The sequence below is a fragment of the Salvelinus alpinus genome, chromosome 19 (assembly GCF_045679555.1).
Source record: "Salvelinus alpinus chromosome 19, SLU_Salpinus.1, whole genome shotgun sequence".
Taxonomy (NCBI): Eukaryota; Metazoa; Chordata; class Actinopteri; order Salmoniformes; family Salmonidae; genus Salvelinus; species Salvelinus alpinus.
In genome coordinates, this window is record NC_092104.1 from 39,950,591 (window position 1) to 39,971,119 (window position 20,529).

Genomic DNA, 20,529 nt, shown 5'->3' on the forward strand with positions numbered 1-20,529 from the left:
ACAGTGTCTTTGATCACACCAAAACTAATGTGAAAATAAACGGGCATGTTTTAGAAATGGATGAGCTCATCATCACTAATGGGAACAGTGATAACGTTTGATAAGAAATAATTCTAATGTATTGTTTAGATAACAAACAAATAATGTGAAAAACACTGGAAACCTGAGGGTGACTCAGTCATCAGATATCTAGAGAACTGTACTTCCCCTTCTCATCCTCAACAAAGGTGTGCTCTTTTCTTGTGTTCCTCAGGGTGATTCAACTAGCCGGTGACCCTTTCTTTTTGCCAATCATTCTGCTCACAGTGCACCTTGCTTTCTTCAATGGCAGAATGCTAGGTTTGTTATTTGATATCAGATGCTATGTCACTTTTATGGTATTGTATATCCCATTGTTTTAACAGGGTATGATGAGTCTCTGTTTCCATCGGTTCAACATGTCAGGTCTACTTATTGATTTCATGTATGTGTAGTGAAGTGTGTATGATATTATAGTCACGTCTAATTTGGTTTTGAGCCAGCAATGTATAAGATACAGATTTGAAACCTTTGTACTGTAACTAGGTAGGAATCTAAAATGGTTATTTCAAGACCCACAGTAAATTGCAATACATTGGAGGGATGCATCATTTTATCATAGCGTTAAGCATATGCTACCTATGATAGTGTATAGTGAAAACTCTAACATCTGTGGCTGGGAAAGAGTGCTCCAAACAAAAGATTGTCAGTATTCTTTCCGGTATTAAAATCTTTAATCCCTCTGTGTTTGGCACCTAATTATAGGCCATCATTGTAAATAACAATTTGTTCTTAATCTTAACTGGCTTGTCTAGTTAAATAAAGGTTCAATAAAAAAAAAAAAAATTGGACACTAGGCTCATTTGCACTCGCTTGCACAGTCAGACTGTGGGGAAGGAAGCAATCCCGTGCTTAACCCATGTACATCTCATTCACACAATTATATTACTAAACTGTCCAATTAAAAAGTTTCTCCACAAACTGTCACTAAAGATATTTGCAAAGATGGGCAGTGGGAGATGGAGCTTATAAGAGCTACATGCTGTAATACAAAGAAGGTCCACATTGGATTGAACTTTGACAATAGCTACAACATTACACAACACAACACCTCTGACATAAACCCTAAAACTTGTATGTGTATGCAGAATATTAATATGTTGTATGTGTATGCAGAATATTAATATGTTGTATGTGTATGCAGAATATTAATATGTTGTATGTGTATGCAGTATATTAATATGTTGTATGTGTATGCAGTATATTAATATGTTGTATGTGTATGCAGTATATTAATATGTTGTATGTGTATGCAGTATATGAATATGTTGTATGTGTATGCAGTATATGAATATGTTGTATGTGTATGCTGTATGTTAATATGGTGTATGTGTATGCAGTATATTAATATGTTGTATGTGTATGCAGTATATTAATATGTTGTATGTGTATGCAGTATATGAATATGTTGTATGTGTATGCAGTATATTAATATGTTGTATGTGTATGCAGTATATTAATATGTTGTATGTGTATGCTGTATATGAATATGTTGTATGTGTATGCAGTATATGAATATGTTGTATGTGTATGCAGTATATTAATATGTTGTATGTGTATGCAGTATGCAGTATATTAATATGTTGTATGTGTATGCAGTATATTAATATGTTGTATGTGTATGCAGTATATTAATATGTTGTATATGTATGCAGTATATGAATATGTTGTATGTGTATGCAGTATATTAATATGTTGTATGTGTATGCAGTATATTAATATGTTGTATGTGTATGCAGTATATTAATATGTTGTATGTGTATGCAGTATATTAATATGTTGTATGTGTATGCAGTATATTAATATGTTGTATGTGTATGCAGTATATTAATATGTTGTATGTGTATGCAGTATATTAATATGTTGTATGTGTATGCAGTATATGAATATGTTGTATGTGTATGCTGTATATTAATATGTTGTATGTGTATGCAGTATATTAATATGTTGTATGTGTATGCTGTATATTAATATGTTGTATGTGTATGCAGTATATTAATATGTTGTATGTGTATGCTGTATATTAATATGTTGTATGTGTATGCAGTATATTAATATGTTGTATGTGTATGCAGTACAGAACCTTTTTTTTTGTTTTTTGTTGTTGTTGTATTGATCTTATTTTACATTTGTGTGGCTGTTCTTGTCTAAGTGTTCTGTATGTTGTCGTGTTTTATGTTTTGTGTGGAGCCCAGGAAGAGTATCTGCTGCTTCTGTAACAGCTAATGGGGATCCTAATAAAATACCAACGCAAAGCTGAGTAACAAAGGCCAAGAATCAACAACAAGAATCAAAGGCTTTCCTTGGAGTAATGTCAGTCCAATGTCAAATGTGATATAGCGAAGCACCTGAGTGAGTTGGTTGCTCAATTACGCAGGTACTTTCCCGAAACGGATGACACAAACAACTGGATTCGTTATCCCTTTCATGCCCTGCAGTCCATTTAATGATATCTGAACAAAAGAGCCCCATCAAAATTGCAGCAAGCGGTTCTGTGAAAATTTAATTTAATCAGAAGCCACTGACAGATTTCTGCAATGGGCTGCGCCCTGAGTATCCTGCCTTGACAAATCGCGCTGTTAAAACACTGATGCCCTTCGCAACCACGCACCAATCTGAGAGTGGATTCTCGGCCCTCACTAGCATGAAAAACTAAATACAGGCACAGACTGTGTGTGGAAAATTATTTAAGACTGAGACTCTCTCCAATACAACCCAACATTGCAGAGTTTTGTGCATCCTTTCAAGAACACCTTTCTCATTAATCTGTGGTAAATTATTCACAATTTTCGATGAACAAATAAAGTTTTATATGTATGATGGCTAAATAAAGAGCAAAATTATTGATTATTATTATATTACTTTTTGTGCCCTGGTCCTATAAGAGCTCTTTGTCACTTCCCACGAGCCGGGTTGTGACAAAAACTCACACTCATTCTTATGTTTAATAAATGTATCGTATAGTGTGTGGCAGGCTTACAATGATGGCAAAAAAAAAAAAAACATTTGAGAGTGCGCTGAGCTGACCCTGGTGCTATATAGGGGGTATGCAGCTGGAGGTTGAATGTTTGAAGGGGTACGGGACAATAAAAGTTTGGGAACCACTGCTCTAAAATAACTGTCAGGATTCACAGAAAATGGCAGGTGCAGTTTCATCCCTTAGAAGTGATATTTATCATACCATTCACACCTTCTTAAAATCCAACCCACATGTTTATTGTTTTATTGTTTTATTGTTTGTGTAGTACAGGCTTCAGGTGTCTTACTACAGCTTCATTACGCATTTTTTTATTCCTTTTAGGGTCACCATGCAAACCTATACGTTTCAAAGTCATTTATTCAAAGATTAATTTTAACGATTACAAGCAAACCCAAAACATGATGCAGCCACCACTGTGCTTGAAAATATGTAGAGTGGTACTCAGTAATGTGTTATGTTGGATTTGCCTCAAACATAACACTTTGTATTAGGGACAAAAGTTAATTGCTTTGCTACATTTTTTAAAATATTACTTTACTGCCTTGTTGCAAACAGGATGCATGTTTTGGAATATGTTTTATTCTGTACAGGCTTCTTTTTTCCCACTCTGTCATTTAGGTTAGTATTGTGGAGTAACTACAATGCTGTTGATCTATCCTCAGTTTTCTACTATCACAGCCATTAAACTGTAACTGTTTTAAAGTTACCACTGGTCTCATGGTGAAATCCCTGAGTGTTACCTTCCTCTCCGGCAACGGAGTTAGGGAGGACACCTGTATCTTTGTAGTGACTGGGTGTACTGATACACCATCCAAAGTGTAATTAATCTTTTCACCATGCTCAAAAGGGATATGCAATGTCTGCTTTTTTATTTAAACCCATCTACCAATAGGTGTCCTTCTTTGCGAGACATTGGAAAACCTCCCTGGTCTTTGTGGTTGAATTTGTGTTTGAAATTCACTGCTCGACTGAGGGACCTTACAGATAATTGTATGTGTGGGGCACAGAGATAAGGTAGTCATAAAAATAATCATTTTAAACACTATTATTGCACACAGAGTCCATGCAATGTTTAATGTGACTTGTTAAGCACATTGTTACTCCTGAACATAAGTAAGCTTGTCATAACAAAGGGGTTGAGTACTTATTGACACAAGACATTTGAGCTTTTCATTTTTTATTAATTTGTAAAAATGTCAAAAAACATAATTCCACTTTGACATTATGTGGTATTGCGTGTAGGCCAGTGACAAACAAATCTCAATTTAATCCATTTTAAATTCAGGCTCACAACAAAATGTGGAAAAGTCAAGGGGTGTGAATACTTTCTGAAGGCACTGGTCAGCCTGTGTAAACAGGAAGCCTTGCATCATTGTTTCAACATTTACAACAATGGGTGTTGTATGTCACACGATGGTGCAATAGCGTGCATGCCATGCATTCTTAAGTAAGGTTAGGTTGAGGTGGTAAACACAGTGTACGCCCATACTGTTGTTTATCTGCTGGAAACACACCTCAAATGTCACTTTTACTTTTTTTATACAGTAGAAAACTGAATGAACTTTAGGGACATTTGTAGCTGACACAGTACCCAACCCCACGGGACAGGCTGGGAACACCACAGGGTCAACCGTGGAGAGGCACTCACGGAGCAGTTAAGATTAAATGTGTTGCTCAAGGGCACAACTCAGATATTCCTCATCAGCCCTGGGAGTTTGAACCAGCAGCCCTCTAGTAACTTGTCCGCTTCTCTTACTACGTAGGAACTGTCACCCCACAAACACTTTCAACAGTCCAGGTCGGACTCTACTTATTTAGAACATAAATGAAGTTGTATATCACATACCGCATTTGGGTAAGATCATCAATCTAATCTAAAGTTCCCTATTTGTCTGTGTGACGGACGTCACCGTGCTTGCTTAACTGTACTTCTTCCTAACCCATCAGACCACACTGAGACTGGAACACCGGGACCTCTGTTCTGCAAACACATGTGACCTCCCTCGTGTCCTCCCCACTAATGCAACTCGCTGACTCTGCATACATTTTCCAGATTGTACTTGTCATAGGCTACATTTACACAGACAGGCCAATTCTGATCTTGTGCCAAATTATTGGCAAAAGAGCTGACTGGTCAAAACACCAATTTGTGGATAAAGATCAGAATTGGGCTAACCCTAAAGCAACATCACTGTTTTACTGAATAACAAGTTATTTATGGCCACACTTGAGATCATAATAACAGTGCAATGTTGTACTTCAAGTGCTCTTTCACCCACATTCTCAAATGAAAACTCTCCAGAAATAAATAAAGTATATAGTGAAGAGATATGACATTTGTCTGATAAGTGATAGTGGTTACAATAATTTCAACAAAGCTATGCTCTCATTATGTAGCAGTTGACACAAGTCATGACGTATTCAATAAAAAACAGAAACCTAAAGCAGACATATATACAGCCCTAAAGTCCATTATTATCCCTGTACCTCAAATGAGATGTGCCCCAAAAAATGTCTTGTCTTCTTGAAGGAGCATCAACTCATGGTACCAGTCCTCGTTACTCACTCTAAGCCTGTCCCCAACTTTAAGTTTAAACACTCCGGATGTGTGTGGAGACTTTTCCCAGTAAGGAATCACTGAGTCCTCCTCTGAGCCAGGGGGCTGACTGCAGTACACTGTGTCAGATGCTGTTAGGAGTTCTCTGTCACTCTGGTAGTTCATTGCAAACAGCATCACCCTCTGGGAGAGGATGAAAACAGGGCCCTCTTTGCTACACACAAAGTGACTAGGCCTTCGGAAGGTGATCTGCAGGTAAACCTCGTACACGCCATCTTTCAGCACGATGAGGTCGCCGTCGTCATACTCAAAGTCGCTGAGGTGAGCAAGTCCAAGTTTGTCCTCCCATTCAAGGTATTCCCTTTTCGAATTATTAAATGAGGCTGGAGCTGGAAGAGTGACAAGGAGGACATTACCTTTTAGCTTAGTCTTATTGATTGGTCTTTCAAGCAGTAATATCATGAGTAGTGTTGGTATCATAATTGTACCTGTCAGATGGGCACTTGGATTGGTTCTGACTTGCTGCTGCTGAAGATAGCCTATATGGAGGGATAAAATAGACAGTGTGAAGATGATGATGATGATGATGATGAGGATGATGATGATGATGATGATTATAATAATATCATGACAACCATAATAATAATAATAATCAGAATTTACCTATAGAATAGCTCCCCGCTGAAGTGAGCTACAAATAAAAACACAAGATCCATTCAGATTTACTGTGTATAATAGTCTGCAAGATACACCACAGCTCTCTACAATTAGAATGACAAGCGTTTTCTGATCTCTCTAATAATTATATACATTTACTTTAGGCTACTGGGCCTAACAGTTTGATTCTTACCACACACACAAAAATAAGCTTACCTGGTTGTCCGCTGCTTTATGCTGATATGCGTGTAGCAGGAGTGCAGCACACGACAGAAGTATAGAGACAAACGCAGCGAACCGAGTGAGGCACACTGACAGCACTTTATCTCTGCGGCTCACCCGGGAATAAAGAATCCTGTCACTCTTCGCACGATGACAACGGATCTCACAGCAAACCTCTTCATTGGCAGCGGCTGTCATGATCAGCAGGGAGTGAGTACTACTCAATGGATTTTGACGTTCAAGTCCGACGTTTATAAATCTTGTCGCCCACGTTCCACCTACAGTCAGGGTATCGTGTAAACGTGTTGTTTCAATCTGTGAGTTTCAGTGTAGGGCCTACAGTGGCCAATTTTTCATGTAACACTTAACTTCCTGTTTAGACATTGAACTGGATATGACTGAAAATGAACTTAGCCATACTACAAACCAAAATACTGTTGTAAATATCGTGACTCAACAACAAACAATTGTATTTTTTTTCTCAAGTTGTTACAGGATTCAAATTTCAATCAAGTTTAAAATATAATCTTTTGAAATGTTCAATAAATAATAGAACATTAAATAAATCCTTACGAAAAAAGAGTGCAGTCAGAGTGCAGTATAACTGCAGTACACTATGCTGGAAATACTGCCTCCAAAATACCCTCAAAATGTACTGCAGTAATTTTGCAGTAAAACTGTAGTTACAGTGCAGTATAACTGAACTGCAATACACTGCAGTTATTCTGCAATTATTGCATCCAAAATACCACAGTGCACTGCAGTTACAGCACCTTTACTGCAGTTTTAAAACAGTAATATATTTTGTAAGGGGATAAGTCATCCAATCAAAGCAAAAAATAGACAAAATTAAAAGTCTCTTTTCATGGCTTGTTTTTTGTTTAAGTTACAGCTCTTTATTGACCATAACTGGCAGTAGACATGCTCAGTCTTCATTGTCACAACACCAGTGGTGGCTGGTGCCCCTTAAAATGGGGAGGACGGGCTCATAATAATGGCTGGAACGGAATAAATGGAAGGGTCTCAGACTCCAAAAATACCTGGTTTCCATGTGTTTTATACCATTCCATTGACTCCATTCATTATTATGAGTCACCCTCCCATCACTAGCCTCCTCTGAACAGAACACATAGGTCACGTTCCCCTGTTCAGACCTTGCACGCATCAACCAATGATTGTGTGTGCCGTTGGGCACCAGATTCCTATAACATATGATGTGATTAGCTGATACTTCAAATATCTATCTAGATGTTGTAAGCTCTGGCATGCATCAGCAATGCCTGGGGCAGAGGAATGTTCCCTATACACTGGCTGACACTCTCATGGTTGCAAAAAATGAACTGTGTATAAACCACGCCTCCAAATATTCGAATGAGCCGTCAATCTAGACCACCTGGCCAGGCTGGAACGACCGGTGTAATGATACTAATGGTTTCAACAGTTGTGGCTAGAGGAATACAGGTCCATCCAGATGCCAGAACCGTAGAAGCAATCAGTTTCCAAGAAAACAGTGGTATCACCACAGCGGCCTTGACCACGATTGCCAGTCACTCTCCTCTGCTTGATTTTCACCTTCAACACACAGCCACTGAGTGTAGATGGGACGACAGCAAACTCAATAGAACTTCTCTCAGGCGTTGGAGGGTCTCGGTCTTCTGGGAGTGACCCTCCCCCACTGCCTCACGTACAGCTCGAAGGACATGGGCTTGAAGGGAACTGGGTACAAGGAACTGCCAGACCTACGCATCACACGTAATCTCCTTCCATAGCTGAAACACAACCCCATTGTGAAGGGCCAGGCAGTCCCATTGTGAGTAGTAGGCAGATTCTGGCCAACCTCCAGTCAGCCCCACACAACTGCCAACACTAGGTGAGTTTCCTTGTTTTCTCTGAAAGTCCTGCTCATCCAAAACCTCCAAGGGGATATTCACCCTGTCTGCCACATGGATGATGACCCTGCCCATCTGCTGGGACACACTCAATTCGTGGGGGTCTAGCTGCATGGTCCTCTCCAAGCCGGCTGCTGCCCGGGCTGGCAGCTCCCACCGACGGTGCACCAGCTGAGGTGGAGCTACTGCTACACAGTACCGGGCCATGTACACATGAAAACATTTTGCTGTGTTGCCACTTATGCCCACAAAAAGGATGCAAAATGAATTAAGTTATGCAACTTAAAGCTAGAATTCTTAATTGAAACAATAACGAAGAACTCCCCACCACCTGTTTTTCCAAAAAAAACTAAGGGATGGGGCTGGAGAAATTTTGCCACTCTCAAATTCATAGACCGAGCTATGGATGCAAGGACTGACTATCCATGATACACTAAATGACCAAAAGTATGTGGACACCTGCTCGTCGAACATCTCATTCCAAAATCGTGGGCATTTATATGGAGTTGGTTCCCCCTTTGCTGCTATAACAGCCTCCACACTTCTGCAGGGCTTTCCACTAGATGTTGGAACATTGCTGCGGGGACTTGCTTCCATTCAGCCACGAGCATTAGTGAGCTTGGGCACTGGGGTTGGGCGATTAGGCCTAGCTTGTAGTCGGCGTTCCAATTCATCCCAAAGGTGTTCGATGGGGTTGAGGTCAGGACTCTGTGCAGGCCAGTCAATTTCTTCCACACCGATCTCGACAAACCATTTCTGTATGGACCTGACTTTGTGCATTGGGACATTGTCATGCTGAAAAAGGAAAAGGCCTTTCCCAAACTGTTACCACAAAGTTGGAAGCACAGAATTGTCTAGAATGTCATTGTATGTGCTGTAACATTAAGATTTCCCGTCACTGGAACTAAGGGGCCCGAACCATGAAAAACTGCCCCAGACCATCATTATTCTTCTTGCGTCTGCCAAACCCAGATTTGTCCGTTAAGACTACCAGATGGTGAAGTGAGATTCATCACTCCAGAGAACGCATTTCCACTGCTCCGGAGTCCAATGATGGTGAGCTTTACACCACTCCAGCCGACGCTTGGCATTGCGTCTGGTGATCTTAGGCTTGTGTGCAGCTGCTTAGCCGTGGAAACCCATTTCATGAAGCTTTCGACGAACAGTTCTTGTGTTGACGTTGCTTATACACCTGTCAGCAATGGGTGTGGCTGAAATAGCTGAATCCAGTCATTTGAATAGGTGTCTGCATACTTTTGTAGATATATATAGTGTTTCAAATGTATAGTTTTAACCATGTTGAGGCTACACAGTGTTTGTTTACAATGTTGTTTACAAACATTGGAGTAAAACAAGCTTTTATTTTGGGTTCTGATGATGTACAACAGCTGAACTAAGGTGATGAGAGATTTCTAATCTTCTTCAAGCATCAATGGGTATATATATATATCATTCATTTATAAGTCCAAAAATGGATGTAGCAACTACGGATTCTTGCTTTAATAAGAAAGAAAACATTCAGAGCAGTCTTCTCTGTTGAACCTAGGCTCGTGAGTGGCGCAGCGGTCTAAGGCACTGCATCTCAGTGCTTGAGGCGTCACTACAAACACCCTGGTTCAAATCCAGGCTGTATCACAACAGGCTGTGATTGGGAGTCCCATAGGGCGGTGCACGATTGGCCCAGCGTCGTCTGGGTTTGGCCGGTGTAGGCCGTCATTGTAAATAAGAATTTGTTCTTAACTGACTTGACTGGTTAAATAAAATAATAATACTACAAAAATACACTTCATTAGCACTGAAATGACTCTAACACAGAAACACAGCCGCTGTGAAAAAATAACAAACTAAAACTCCAGGTAGGGTAAACATGCAAATATGAAGGAGCAGTTACAGACTAACCAAGAAACCCAATTTTATTTAGCATTGTATGTGAAATTTTCAGTTTGTGGTATTTACACAATTTACCATGAATAATTTAATTGAAATCAGTAGTTAGGGATGATGACATGTATCCTGCAAGACAATACAGAGGGTAGGTCAATTTATAATTAATTTCCTGTGTGGACTGTGCCCAGACCATATTGGAGCCTTTAACTGTAACCGTACCGACTGTTCTGAGTGTACACCGCACTCTACCTGTACAATAATAATGATCCTATTCACATTCATCTGTACAATGTCCTACTCTTATTTACAGTGATCACACTGGGGAAAGAAGCAGTACCTGAGGAGTCAGTTCCCTTAATAACTTAACCCATGAATTCATTTTTACAGAAACAAATCCTAGATATCATTGTAGTTTATAAACAACATAAATGCACGAGCAGGATTAATAGTGTTGCTGCCGGCAACACATTACCAAGATCGGTCTATTTTGTACTGATATAAGACTATATAAGAAATGAAGGCTAGAATAATTTTGTCCTAGATTTGGATTACTTAATGAAACCAGCTTAACTGGACTAGAGCTACTTTTTGAGCAAGAATGTGTTCAACACCTTCCGTAGAGGTAGGCCTTTCTCAAACCAGCAGATTAGCACTCCATCAGTAAAAAAAAGTCAATGTGATGATCATAACAAGCAATGGGACCTACTGCCCTGCACAGTACTGAGTGGAGAGAGGATACAAGGTATGTTTGTTTCATCATCTAAAACACTCCTTGTTAATACTCAAGGTAAGGACCTGGCAATTGTTCATACAGGATACAACCGAAAACAAAAGACAAGGTCATTTAAGCCAGCAGCCGTCACTTTTCCCAATATCTAACAAAAAAGACATACATATGAACAAATGTTGCACTTATCAATTTGCATTCAATATAGCACACAGTTCTAAACACCATGAAAAACATCTTACACGTGGAACATTTATCCCAAGAACAAAACTTGAAACAATAAATACAATTCATTAAAATAACAATCACTGTCTGGACCAGATCTCCGTTCAAGTTGTAACTTAAACTGTTAGTCCGTTTTAAAAGGTTCTGAAATGCTCGGTCTCCTGATGAGTGGTCTGATGGCCATTGAACTGCATAAGAAACAGTGTCCATACAACAGACACACGGTCCTATACTCTTGCATGGGCAAACACCCCATTACCACAACCATCCACATCTTTAACAGTGCCCTCTGCAGGCACAACTGAAGTAAAACAGTCGTCTCTTTGGACCCTTCATTGACTTCTTATTTTACGTGAATCACTTCAATCTGAAATGGAGCCCGAAATCTTGTAATCTTTTGCCAGGACAAAAGCAACAGAAACACACCATCCCTTTTTCATTTGTCTGTCTGTTGGTGCCAATGGCCTTATGCAGAATCTCCTTCTGTTCCACAGAGGGAGAGAGGAGCTGGGTAGAGGGAGTCGAGTTACACATGGAGCTTTGGGTTTGGTGTCCAGCAGCTTTGAAAGTCTTTATCCATTTCATGTCTCTGTCCTGTGAGGCAGGTAGCCAGGCCGGAAGCCTCTGTGTGTGTGTCCAGTCTGTTAGCAGTGTGCAGTCTGTCTGTCTGCCCTGTGGGCTAGGCCTTGTAGCAGTTGCCCTGGGTGGTGAGAGCCAGCTGGCCGTTGGGCGCCACCTCGTTGGCCTCGTCCTCCAGCAAGCCCGATACGTCAGCGTTGGGAATGCTGTCATGGTAACTGCTGCAGCTGATGTTGTCCTCCTTCAGCTCGATGGTCCAGAAGGGAGCATTGAGCTTGCGATTCTGGTACTCTCGGTAGGTGTACACCCCTCCCACGAAGCCCAGCAGCACCACCACCACCAGGATGATGACGGCCAGGACGATGACGTTGAACTGGGTCCAGGAGACCTCTGTGAGGGCGGCTGTGGTGTTGTCTGAGGGGCTGCCCAGGCTGGTGAGCAGTGCCTGGGTGGTGGCTATGCTCAGTAGGGTGCTGGAGTTAGTGGTAGAGGGGGGAGCACCGGTGGGCACCGTGGAGGTCAGGCCCTTGCTGCTGGGGGTTGGAGCAGGGGTGGGGGTTTTAGAGGCCTCGGTCGTTGTCACGGGCTCTGGCGTAGGAATTATCCGTGCTGCTAAAAAACAAATGATTTACAGTGTGAATGGGCATGCATTCAGCTACTCATGGCACATGCAATATACTAATACTCCTCTGCACCAAATGATTGGATGACCCTTACCTGGGCGGGTGCAGTTGTGGGCGCGGGCGTCCCCTGTGAAGCCGGCGGCACAGAGCTGGCATTGAGGCCCTGTGGTGTTGTTGGTGCAGCTCAGGCAGTGGCCAGTGTCAGGGTGGCAGAGCTGGGCCGGGCGCGTTAGGTCTGCGTTACCACTGCAGTCGCAGGGGACACACCCACTGTTGGCACTGTAGAATCCAGCCTTGCACCGTTTACACTGCTGACCGCTGTATTCAGACAGGCACTGGTCACACACTGGGAACCCATCAGAGTCTAGGGAAACAAAAAAACACACAAATACAGTTGAAGTCAGATGTTTACATACATCTTAGCCAAATACATTTAAACTCAGTTTTTCACAATTCCTGACATTTAATCCTAGTAAAAAATCCCTGTCTTAGGTCAGTTAGGATCACCACTTTATTTGAAGAATGTGAAATGTCAGAATAATAGTAGAGAATGATTTATTTCAGCTTTTATTTCTTTCATCACATTCCCAGTAGGTCAGAAGTTTACATACACTCAATTAGTATTTGGTAGCATTGCCTTTAAATTGTTTATCTTGGGTCAAACGTTTCGGGTAGCCTTCCACAAGCTTCCCACAATAAGTTGGGTGAATTCTGGCCCATTCTTCCTGACAGAGCTGGTGTAACTGAGTCAGGTTTTTAGGCCACCTTGCTCGCACACGCTTTTTCAGTTCTGCCTACACATTTTCTATAGGATTGATGTCAGGGCTTTGTGATGGCCACTCCAATACCTTGACTTTGTTGTCCTTAAGCCATTTTGCCACAACTTTGGAAGTATGCTTGGGGTCATTGTCCATTTGGAAGACCTATTTGCGACCAAGCTTTAACTTCTTGACTGATGTGTTGAGATGTTGCTTCAATATATCGACATAATTTCCCTTCCTCATGATGCTATCTATTTTGTATAGTGCACCAGTCCCTCCTGCAGCAAAACACCCACACAACATGATGCTGCCACCCCGTGCTTCACGGTTGGGATGTTGTTTTTCGGCTTGCAAACCTCCCCCTTTTTCCTTCCAACACAACGACGGTCATTATGGCCAAACATTTCTATTTTTGTTTCATCAGACCAGAAGACATTTCTCCAAAAAGTACAATCTTTGTCCCCATGTGCAGTCTGGCTTTTTTATGGCGGTTTTGGAGCAGTGGCTTCTTCCTTGCTGGACGGCCTTTCAGGTTGTCGAAATAGGACTTGTTTTACTGTGGATATAGATACTTTTGTACCTGTTTCCTCCAGCATCTTCACAAGGTCCTTTTCTGTTGTTCTGGGATTGATTTGCACTTTTCGCACCAAAGTACGTTCACCGCAAGGAGACAGAACGCGTCTCCTTCCTGAGCGGTATGACGGCTGCGTGGTCCCATGGTGTTTATACTTGCGTACTATTATTTGTACAGATGAACGTGGTACCTTCAGGCGTTTGGAAATTGCTCCCAAGGATGAACCAGACTTGTGGAGGTCTACAATTTTGTTTCTGAGGTCTTGACTGATTTCTTTTGATTTTCCCATGATGTCAAGCAAAGAGGCACTGAGTTTGAAGTTAGGCCTTGAAATACATCCACAGGTACACCTCCAATTGACTCAAATGATGTCAATTAGCCTATCAGAAGCTTCTAAAGCCATGACATCATTTTCTGGAATTTTCCAAGCTGTTTAAAGGCATGGTCAACTTAGTGTATGTAAACTTCTGACCCACTGGAGTTGTGATACAGTGAATTATAAGTGAAATAATCTGTCTGTAAACAATTGTTGGAAAAATGACTTGTGTCATGCACAAAGTAGACCGACTTACCAAAACTATAGTTTGTTAACAAGACATTTGTCGAGTGGTTGAAAAACAAGTTTTAATGACTCCAACCTAACATGCTGACCAGACCGGACACATTGCGTGCGTGAGCGTTGTAAAATAAATTTAGAAATCCATGTTATTTAATTATTGCACCCACACTGCTCGCGCGTGCCAACGAGCGTCTGCGTTGCCAAGGGCTAAAATAGAAGTCATTCCTATTTCTGACGCAGGTCGCGCAGAAGTCCTGCCTCTCCCATCTCCTCATTGGTTTATAGAAGCAGGTACCCACGTGCCATCTCCTTATTGGTTATACCCACGTGGGTGATTGAAAGACGAACTGTTTTGCCGGTTGTCGTGGTAATACTATGAACGTTTAGATGCCAATCACCATATAAATTCAAAGATGAAACAGCCTGGAAGGAGGAGAGATGACTAGGAACGATTCGGTTGACGGTTTTATGTGTGGATTAATTGTCAGAGTAGAGGACCTTGTACATTTCAGGTAAAATAACAACTCAATGTTTATATCCCAGGACAAATTAGCTAGCAACAGCAAGCTAGCTAAATAGGACAAAATAGCTAGCATGTGCAAGCTAGCTAGCTAAATTACCATACCTGTTTAATGCTTTTCGACCTGTCCCCAAATTAATGTAATTGGTTCAGAGTTTGTTTTGATATCTTAACCTGCGTGTCGTGATCGCGTTTGGTGTGGGGGGACAAAATACATTTATGCACGATGGCGCACGTGCGCAGCCGGTTTGGGTTTCGTGTAAGTGTAGTAAACTTCCGACTTCAACTATACATGTCAATCATAAATCATAAGAGACTTGGCTGATGTACCACCACTAGGTGGCACCAGAATGCCAAACACCGATTGGTTTGTAATACTGCACAATGCAAAACATAAGCCCTATGGCAGTGTCTCTAGTCTACTTTAGGCTACTTAAGGGCTATATAAGAGTACCCTAGCTAATAATACAATTGTTTTTCTTGCTCAGATACATTTTAAAGCTACCCCAAAAGTTTCAGAGAAAAGATTAAACGATAATAATAATAATAAGCCATTTAGCAGAAACATGTACCCAAAGTGACTTAATCGTTTTTGTGTGGGTGGCTCCAGTGGGAATTGAACCCACAGCACTTGTCGTAGCAAGCAGCATGCTCTGAGCCACACACGACCACCGATGTAATCAAAGAAAGATATGGCTTAAGTGTGGAACAAACACTGTTCCACAAACACACGTCTTTACAGCCCGGAATCAAATTCACTTTAATCGTTTCTAAAGACTGATCCCTTGTGTTAGAGCATCATCATCACTTCTCATTATCATGAGATGTCGGTCTCCTCCAGGGTCAGCTTTCTCCTCCAGCCTCTGGTCCTTAGTAATATGATGCTACTAAACAGTGCCCTTCCTTCTCTCCTAATGGCTTCACTAACTGTTATATATCCCCTTCTGCTGTCAATTAAGTACCAGGAGGTCTGACACCAAATATTATTGAGCACAGTAATCAGGCTTTCTACATGTCATTAGTGTAAGTGTGGATCCCCTCCTAAGCAAGGTAATAGAGAAAATAGCCACATACTTATTGGTACCCTAAATATGTGCTGGCTTAAGTCTGCTTAATATCATCCATATCTAACTCTTTCCGACTTATGGACCAATATGTGTCCACAACAGACACACTTTCCAAAGCGACAATTCAAATCCTAGATGAGAGCTAGACCAATAAAGTCTATGAGTGATAACACCTCTTATCTATAGGCAGTGTCTGATTGGTCGGGTTTAACCCTGGGCCGTTGTCAGTGGGAAACGTTTTATATCATTAGGAGAGGCAAAGGACCTTCACATACGGATACTGACTCAACAACCTGACCTGGATATTTACCCAGTACCATCCTCCCTCACTACTGCTACAGCCAGCTTAGCCACTTCCTTTTCATGCACACACACACAAATAAATCAATGTTTTATTAGCCTTAGGATGAATGAGTCAAGCCCTTGTGTACCTTTGAGAAAAGAGAGGCTACACACATATCATTTAATCTCTCTCTCATGGTACTGCATTGTGGATTAGTCACTGTTGCCAGGGCAACCTCTGAGGCTTTTGTTGATTCCTCACACACAACATTATCACCCTACTACTGCCTGGTTAATTTTTTATTTAACTAGGCAAGTCAGTTAAGAACAAATTCTTATTTACAATGATGGCCTAGGAACAGCGGGTTAACTGCCTTGTTCAGGGGCAGAACGACAGATTTTTACCTTGTCAGCTCAGGGATTCGATCTAGCAACCTTTCAGTTATTGGCCCAACGCTCTAACCACTAGGCTACCTGCTGCCTCTAATTCAAGAGGCTGTGTTGTGGTGCCACCCACCCCCTCTGTTCTACTGCCTGACTAGCTTGCTGGGAAGTGGCCCAGCTGTGCCCAGGATGTTCAGTGTGATCCATGTTCAGCTCAACCTCGGCCTGGCGTGTGTCCTCCTTCCACTCCCTGTCTCCACATGGCTGTTGCCAGGCTGCTGGGACCCAATGGGAGGACGTCAGCAGTCACATGGCTGCAGCTGATTGGTCAGATCAGAGGTTGGGAGGACAGTGACAGACAGACAGACAGACAGACAGGGACTCTACGTATGTCTGTGGCTCCAAGGCTCAGGCCTCCTCTGCTGAGGTATCAGTTTAGTATGGGTACAAACCGATACTGGCTTGCTTGGTTAAAACATGCTTAATAGCGAACGTGTCTACCTGAGACATTTGGGATTTTGCTGATGTGAGGAGACCCATCCACTGTCAAGAAGCCTAACTGTTAGGCCCTAACAGACCAACACCAGCAGGGACAAGAAAGATAGGTGGGATTAAACATCGTCAACCAGAGTGTCAAGATATTGACGCTTTGGCAAACCATCACAAGTAAATTGCAATTATCTGTAAAAGACAAGCAGTATGCTTGCGAATGGGGTTATAGTAATGGGGACAAAGCCATCATCCCTGGCAGTGACTGTCGATGGTGCTTCGCTGTTGGAGAGTTCAGAATAGTGGGGGTACGATGTACTGGTTGAACATGAACCTGTCACAATAATTAAAACAACGATGCCATGATAAATAATAGTGTAATAGCCTAAAAGTTATCGTTACCGCATGTCACCCGCATTAAAAATGAACGAATGGACTTGAAAATGTGTGGAATCTCCAAAATGCGCTATGGTTCGACATTTTGTGAAGGAAGAGATGAGTGGCCGAGACGCATCAATTCAGTGGACGCATCGATTCAGGTTACAAGTGTAGGCCTAATGAATGAAAATCAGCAAATGTTTGGGGTGTTTTGTTACAGATGTCTTTTTCCATTCCCCAAATGGCATGTGCACAGTGCACTGATGCCTACGGATGCGGGGATTATTTTAGAGCGGACGAACGTGCGCAGGTAGCCAGGCTTACAGGAGCATTTTGAGGTGATTGACAATCAGATGAAAACATCATGACTGATTATGTTAATATACCCTGATGAAGACAGCTTGTCTGTGGAAACGTTGGTAATTAAATTGCATCTGAGCTCCTAGACTCTGCGGCGCTCCGTTAATTTTTTTGAAGTGTTCTACTCCGCTAGCCAGCACCTCGCCTAAATTGGTGTGCGTTTCTTTCCCCTCTTGGTTATGTTAATACCACATTAAAAGGTAATACATTTTGAGAGTTGAACGACACATCTTTATTATTAGGCCCACAGAGATGGTATTAGATTAATAGGGACTCTACACTGGGTGTACAAAACATTAGGAACACCTGCTCTTTCCATGACATTTTACTGATCAGGTGAATCCAGGTGAAAGCTATGATCCCTGTTAAATCCACTTCAAATCAGTGTAGATGAAGGGAAGGAGACAGGTTAAAGAAGGATTTCTAAGCCGGGAGACAATTGAGACATGGATTGTGTATGTGTGCCGCCATTCAGAGGGTGAATGGGCAAGACAGAAGATTGAAGTGCCTTTGAACGGGGTATGGTAGTAGGTGCCAGGCGCTCCGGTTTGAGTGTGTAAAAAACTGAAACGCTGCTGGGTTTTTCACGCTCAACAGTTTCCCATTTTGTATCAAGAAAGAACATCCAGCCAACCGGAGTCAACGGACCAGCATCCCTTTGGAATGCTTTCGACACCTTGTAGAGTCCATACCCCGACGAATTGACTGGCAAGGGTACTAATATGGTGACCTAAGAAGGGCACTACTGAGGCAGGGGATAGTGGCTACTCACCAATGTGACAGGTGCCAGTGGAGGTGGTGTTGGAACAGGGGCAGGGGACACAGGCATCGGTGGTGGCAGCACCAGAGCTGCAGTAGAATCTAGGCTTGCATTCCTCACTGTTGGGTCCTTGAGTGTTGGCCTGGCAGTTCAGACAGATGCCTGTGGAAAAGGAGGGAAGTTATGGTTCAAAGTTAACGTCCATTTCCTATGCTAACATGTTTTGAAAACGGGTCTGTTTCTACAATGTAGGGACTATGACATATGGTATTTATTGACCACACCTGAACACTGGTGGTTTTGTTTGTATAGTATGGAAACCGTTAATCCAGCAAATACTACTATCCTGCTGATTTGAGCACCAGACTGTTTAGTTGCCTGTTACATAGTAATGGAGTTGAGAGGTTTTTGTGGAAAAGGAACCAATACTTCTATATGGGATATGAAATGATTCTGTATAGTGGGGCATTGCAGATGTTCTCTGTTCTCTAAATGAAGAATAGAGTAAACACTATTGTTGTTTTCTGTCCTTCTCGATATAGGACACCTCACGATAGAGGACACCTCACGATAGAGGACACCTAACTATCACTCTTATCTAAAAACAATGACCCTATAGAAGTAGGAACAAATCAGCTTGATTTTCCAGTATTCAGATTGAAATGGAACAGGTCACTGTCATGTTAATCTGGAAGAGACAGTCTAATGTGTTTTGCATACCCTCATGTTTCTTATGTAACGCTCCCTGGCTGACAGAGGGTCATTGTCGATGACATCAGACCTGAGCTAAGGAAGTACATCCACAGCATTTATCATTCTTCTGCATCACAATGGCAGACAGATGGGTTCTACAATCCCATCCACCTTGACCCTCTCCAAGCCTCTCAATAAGTGTCCACTCACACAACGATACACAGGATGGGACACGTACACACACAGGGTTATAGTGTGTAACAGGTAATCAAATGGCTACCCGGACTATTTGCATTGTGTGTGTCCCCCCCAACCCCTCTTTTTACGCTGCTGCTACTCTCTGTTTATCATATATGCATAGTCACTTTAACTATACAGTCATGTACATACTACCTCAATTGGGCCGACCAACCAGTGCTCCTGCACATTGGCTAACCGGGCTATCTGCATTGTGTCCCGCCACCCGCCACCCACCAACCGCCAACCCCTCTTTTACGCTACTGCTACTCTCTGTTCATCATATATGCATAGTCACTTTAAACATATCTACATGTACATACTACCTCAATCAGCCTGACTATCCGGTGTCTATATGTAGCCTCGCTACTGTATATAGCCTGTCTTTTTACTGTTGTTTTATTTCTTTACTTACCTATTGTTCACCTAATACCTTTTTTGCACTATTGGTTAGAGCCTGTAAGTAAGCCTTTCACTGTAAGGTCTACACCTGTTGTATTCAGCGCACGTGACAAATAAACGTTTTGATTTGATTTGAAAGGGTGATTGTTGTGGTTTGTAGATAGAAGGTGTGGTGTAGTGGATTACTCACCCGATTGCGGGTGGCAGTAGTTAGTAAGGCTGTTGCACTGGCAGGGTTGGCACCCCGTGCTGCTGAAACGGAAGAAGCCTGGGTGGCACTCGTCACACTTGGGCCCGTACACTCCCGTCTTACACACACACATTCCTGAGCTGAAAGAACAGGAGAGCACAGTCAGCATACAGCATACGGTCACATCACATACTTTGATCCTTCTCTTCGATCGTCCAGCCTTTAGGTTGTGTAACAGCCTAACTGTACTGCTGTAATGGTGGGTTTGAGAGCTCTCTACAGTCTGACAGGGAAACTGCACCATTTGGATAGGATTTGCATTAGCCATGACATTCTGTGTCCAGATTATTCTAATGGTTTCACACACGACATCCTGTAGGTTCCCCCTGAGTGGTTTCTCCCATCAATCCATCTGCTATCCATCACACGCCCTGGCCGTTTTGATTCAA

The 20,529-nt window shown here is 42.0% G+C and overlaps 3 protein-coding genes across 4 annotated transcripts in view; 1 reads left to right on the top strand and 2 right to left on the bottom strand.

Moving 5' to 3' along the window:
* Positions 1 to 4,218: 4,218 nt before the first annotated feature.
* Positions 4,219 to 6,692, bottom strand: LOC139545935 (tumor necrosis factor ligand superfamily member 6-like). The gene is made up of 4 exons (XM_071354205.1): positions 6,489 to 6,692; positions 6,279 to 6,306; positions 6,104 to 6,154; positions 4,219 to 6,004 (listed from the first exon to the last, which is right to left on the bottom strand). Exons 1-4 carry the CDS (start codon positions 6,690 to 6,692, stop codon positions 5,547 to 5,549), a joined length of 741 nt encoding a protein of 246 aa, XP_071210306.1. The 3' UTR covers positions 4,219 to 5,546.
* Positions 6,576 to 20,529, top strand: part of LOC139545934 (serine/threonine-protein phosphatase 6 catalytic subunit-like) — a 42,228-nt gene continuing 28,274 nt past the window's right edge. The window contains exon 1 of one of the 2 annotated variants that reach the window (XM_071354204.1): positions 6,576 to 6,704. In XM_071354204.1, the coding sequence (XP_071210305.1) occupies positions 6,645 to 6,704 (60 nt within the window). In that variant the 5' untranslated portion in view covers positions 6,576 to 6,644. The remainder of the gene's footprint in view (positions 6,705 to 20,529) is intronic. The other variant, XM_071354199.1, reaches the window with a different exon arrangement.
* LOC139545933 (multiple epidermal growth factor-like domains protein 9) overlaps positions 10,279 to 20,529 on the bottom strand; it is a 32,145-nt gene continuing 21,894 nt past the window's right edge. Inside the window, exons 3-6 of the mRNA XM_071354197.1 lie at positions 20,081 to 20,220; positions 18,571 to 18,720; positions 12,519 to 12,788; positions 10,279 to 12,413 (exon numbers count right to left, since the gene is read on the bottom strand). Of these exons, the coding sequence (XP_071210298.1) occupies positions 11,902 to 12,413; positions 12,519 to 12,788; positions 18,571 to 18,720; positions 20,081 to 20,220 (1,072 nt within the window). The 3' untranslated portion in view covers positions 10,279 to 11,901. The remainder of the gene's footprint in view (positions 12,414 to 12,518; positions 12,789 to 18,570; positions 18,721 to 20,080; positions 20,221 to 20,529) is intronic.

Coding starts and splice junctions, on each gene's coding strand:
- LOC139545935 (XM_071354205.1), bottom strand. CDS start 6,692: ATGACAGCCGCTGCCAATGAAGAGGTTTGCTGTGAGATCCGTTGTCAT. Junction 6,307..6,488: donor ATAAAGCAGCGGACAACCAG/GTAAGCTTATTT, acceptor TTTTATTTGTAG/CTCACTTCAGCGGGGAGCTA. Junction 6,155..6,278: donor AGCGGGGAGCTATTCTATAG/GTAAATTCTGAT, acceptor CCCTCCATATAG/GCTATCTTCAGCAGCAGCAA.